A 2500-nucleotide genomic window follows, 5' to 3' on the forward strand; every position below is an offset into this window, starting at 1 on the left:
GCGGTTTTATCGTGATCTTCCGCGTCCTCTGTGTCTCACCTACCCCGCAGCTACGACTGCACGCGCTCCACGGGCCCCATTCTCCCACCTTGCAGTCCCTCGGCGGACCTGGAAACCAACATGCCACACACGTTATCGATTTTCGTCGAAATCTTTTTGAGAAACTTTTGTAATTTCGCCCGAGATGAATAATGTTGAATTCGAGTTAATATTTTTATGAGTCGAAATTGGACAAAGTTTTTTTGGCATTTTTGGAATTTTTGGAATTTTGATCGAAATGAATAATGGGCTGTACATTCGAGTTAATATTTTTATGAAATTTTCATTCGGGTGATTTTGATAATTTATATTTTTTATGATTTTGATAGATTATATTTTTAGATCCCACTTATTGAAGAACTATTTTATTTCCTATTTTATTTATTATTCAATTTTTTCAAAGCCGAACTTGGACAAAGTTTTTTTGGAATTTTTGGAATTTTGATCGAGATTAATAATGGATTGTACATTCGAGTTAATATTTTTTCAACTTATTTCATCTTGATTTCATCTTATTGAAACTATTTCATTTATTATTCAATTTTCTCAAGTGGATTTGAATTTATTGCGAAACTACTTACGGAAAAATTGATTTCTTTAGACGATAAACTTTACGATTTCTACTTAAAAGTAGAAGTCAATCTTTGAAACGGCCGAATGATCGTGACGAAGGTAAAAGACAAAAAAAAAAAAAAAACAAAAAACGAAATTGAGCGACATACAATGTTTATCCAAAGGGAAGGGAACGAAACGAAACGAGGAATAAAAAGGATAATCGACGCGGTCCCGAGCTAACAAAAGCCGGTTCCTCTGAATGGGGGAAACAAGTCGGAGAGGCAAGAAGAGGACATCCTTTGATCATTTGCGTGGAAAATATCTCCGTGCTGTTCTGTTTCACCATTAATTTCCATGAATGAAAAGATCGCATCAACTGTTGGTCCTTCATTGTCCGCGCGAACAATGTCACCGCGCTTTTCAACGATCGGAAGAATGGGTTCCAGGGCGATAAAAAGCCGAGATATACACGGGTCACAAAGGTTTCCCCACTTACGCGTCCTCAACCGCTTCCCCTTGGACGTCAGCCGATGATGTTTCATCCTGAGCCTGTGCTGGCGTTGGGCCGCGATGTCGGTCGAATTCCACGAATGGACGCCTATGCTGTTCCCGCTCGTCGCGTTCGCCATTTTCCTTTGGATGTCCTCGAAGATTTGCGCCTTTTGTGCCTCCGCCTGCTTGTACTTCTGGTAATAAGGCCACCCACCGCTTTTACCCTCCAATTTCGCCATCTTCGGAGGGGTTGTCGCCGCGAATCTCGGCCTCTGCAACGCGTACGACGAGGCGATGCTGTCCATGATCGCTGCCTTGTTGTCTCGTGGAACCTCGGTCACCGTTTGACCGTTTCCCGTCGTCGTCCAGTACCTTGAAATCAAACATCGATCGAGATGAATTTTATTTCTTTTTTCCCTGGAAAAAATGATTTTTTACTTTAAATTTCTCTAAACAAATACATAAACAATGTAAATAATAATAATAACGCGGTACTTCTAATAATAATAAGAAAAGAAAAAAGAAAAGACTCGTTCGATCTCGATTCAACTTCGACAATTTCGTTGCGTCAAAAAATTGTACGGGCTCGGCATTTTATACTCGATTTGCGGAAGAAAATCCGTATCCCAGCCGCAAACTTCTTTTATCCGCGTGAAATCTATTCAAACAAGCGGGATCGTATCTCGCGTATCGGGGGATCCCCTCCCATTCTCTCCCTCACCCTCTCGTTCGATGAAAAGTTATCACACAGGGATCCTGTGTGTTATCGTTCGTCCACGCCGTTACTCGAATTTCTAGACATCCCGGTTTACCGAAGCGGACGTAGCGCACGCCACTCGAAAACAATTTCGAGAGTTGATTTACGATTGCCGTACGTCTACGTACGCGATGAGAGGGTAGAGTCGGTGGCCGGCGAGGAAAAAAGCGAGGGAGACAGGGGAAGGAGAGGAGAGAAAGAGAGGAGAGAGGGTGGATCGATTATTGTTTCACAAATCGAAACTTATTCATCCCGCTTTGCCATATCCTTCTCCAACTCGAATTTTTCCCTCTTCTTCTTCTCGTGTTTCTCGGTATCAGATGTTGGTTCTAGTCAGGAGGAATCGAGAGTCAGAGAGAGAGAACGAGTTCTACTACTCGTCGAGAAGTAGACAGTCCAATCTCGCCTCTTTCCACCTTGTGTGGAGCATGTAGTGATGGATATTAGGGTTTGATTCATGATTCTCGAGCAATTTTGTGCTCGAGTTTGAAAAGTATTAAAAGAACGAGGAATATGATACGATCACGATTTGATGCTATCGTGATATTTCTAAATTTTTAAATTATTGCATTTGCATCAGAGATTTCACCAGAGAAGATAGATTCTGATGATTCGGCGAATTGGACAATTCTCTCGCTTACGTACGTTTATATTCTT

At 41.7% G+C, this 2500-nt stretch overlaps 1 protein-coding gene across 1 annotated transcript in view; it reads right to left on the minus strand.

Annotated features, from left to right (window-relative positions):
• LOC102675236 overlaps positions 1-2500 on the minus strand; it is a 181283-nt gene that overhangs the window by 5445 nt on the left and 173338 nt on the right. Inside the window, exons 6-7 of the mRNA XM_031511097.1 lie at positions 1091-1458; positions 3-108 (exon numbers count right to left, since the gene is read on the minus strand). Coding sequence (XP_031366957.1) covers positions 3-108; positions 1091-1458 — 474 coding nt within the window. The remainder of the gene's footprint in view (positions 1-2; positions 109-1090; positions 1459-2500) is intronic.

This window comes from Apis dorsata, unplaced genomic scaffold (genome assembly GCF_000469605.1).
Source record: "Apis dorsata unplaced genomic scaffold, Apis dorsata 1.3 scaffold_292, whole genome shotgun sequence".
NCBI lineage: Eukaryota > Metazoa > Arthropoda > Insecta > Hymenoptera > Apidae > Apis > Apis dorsata.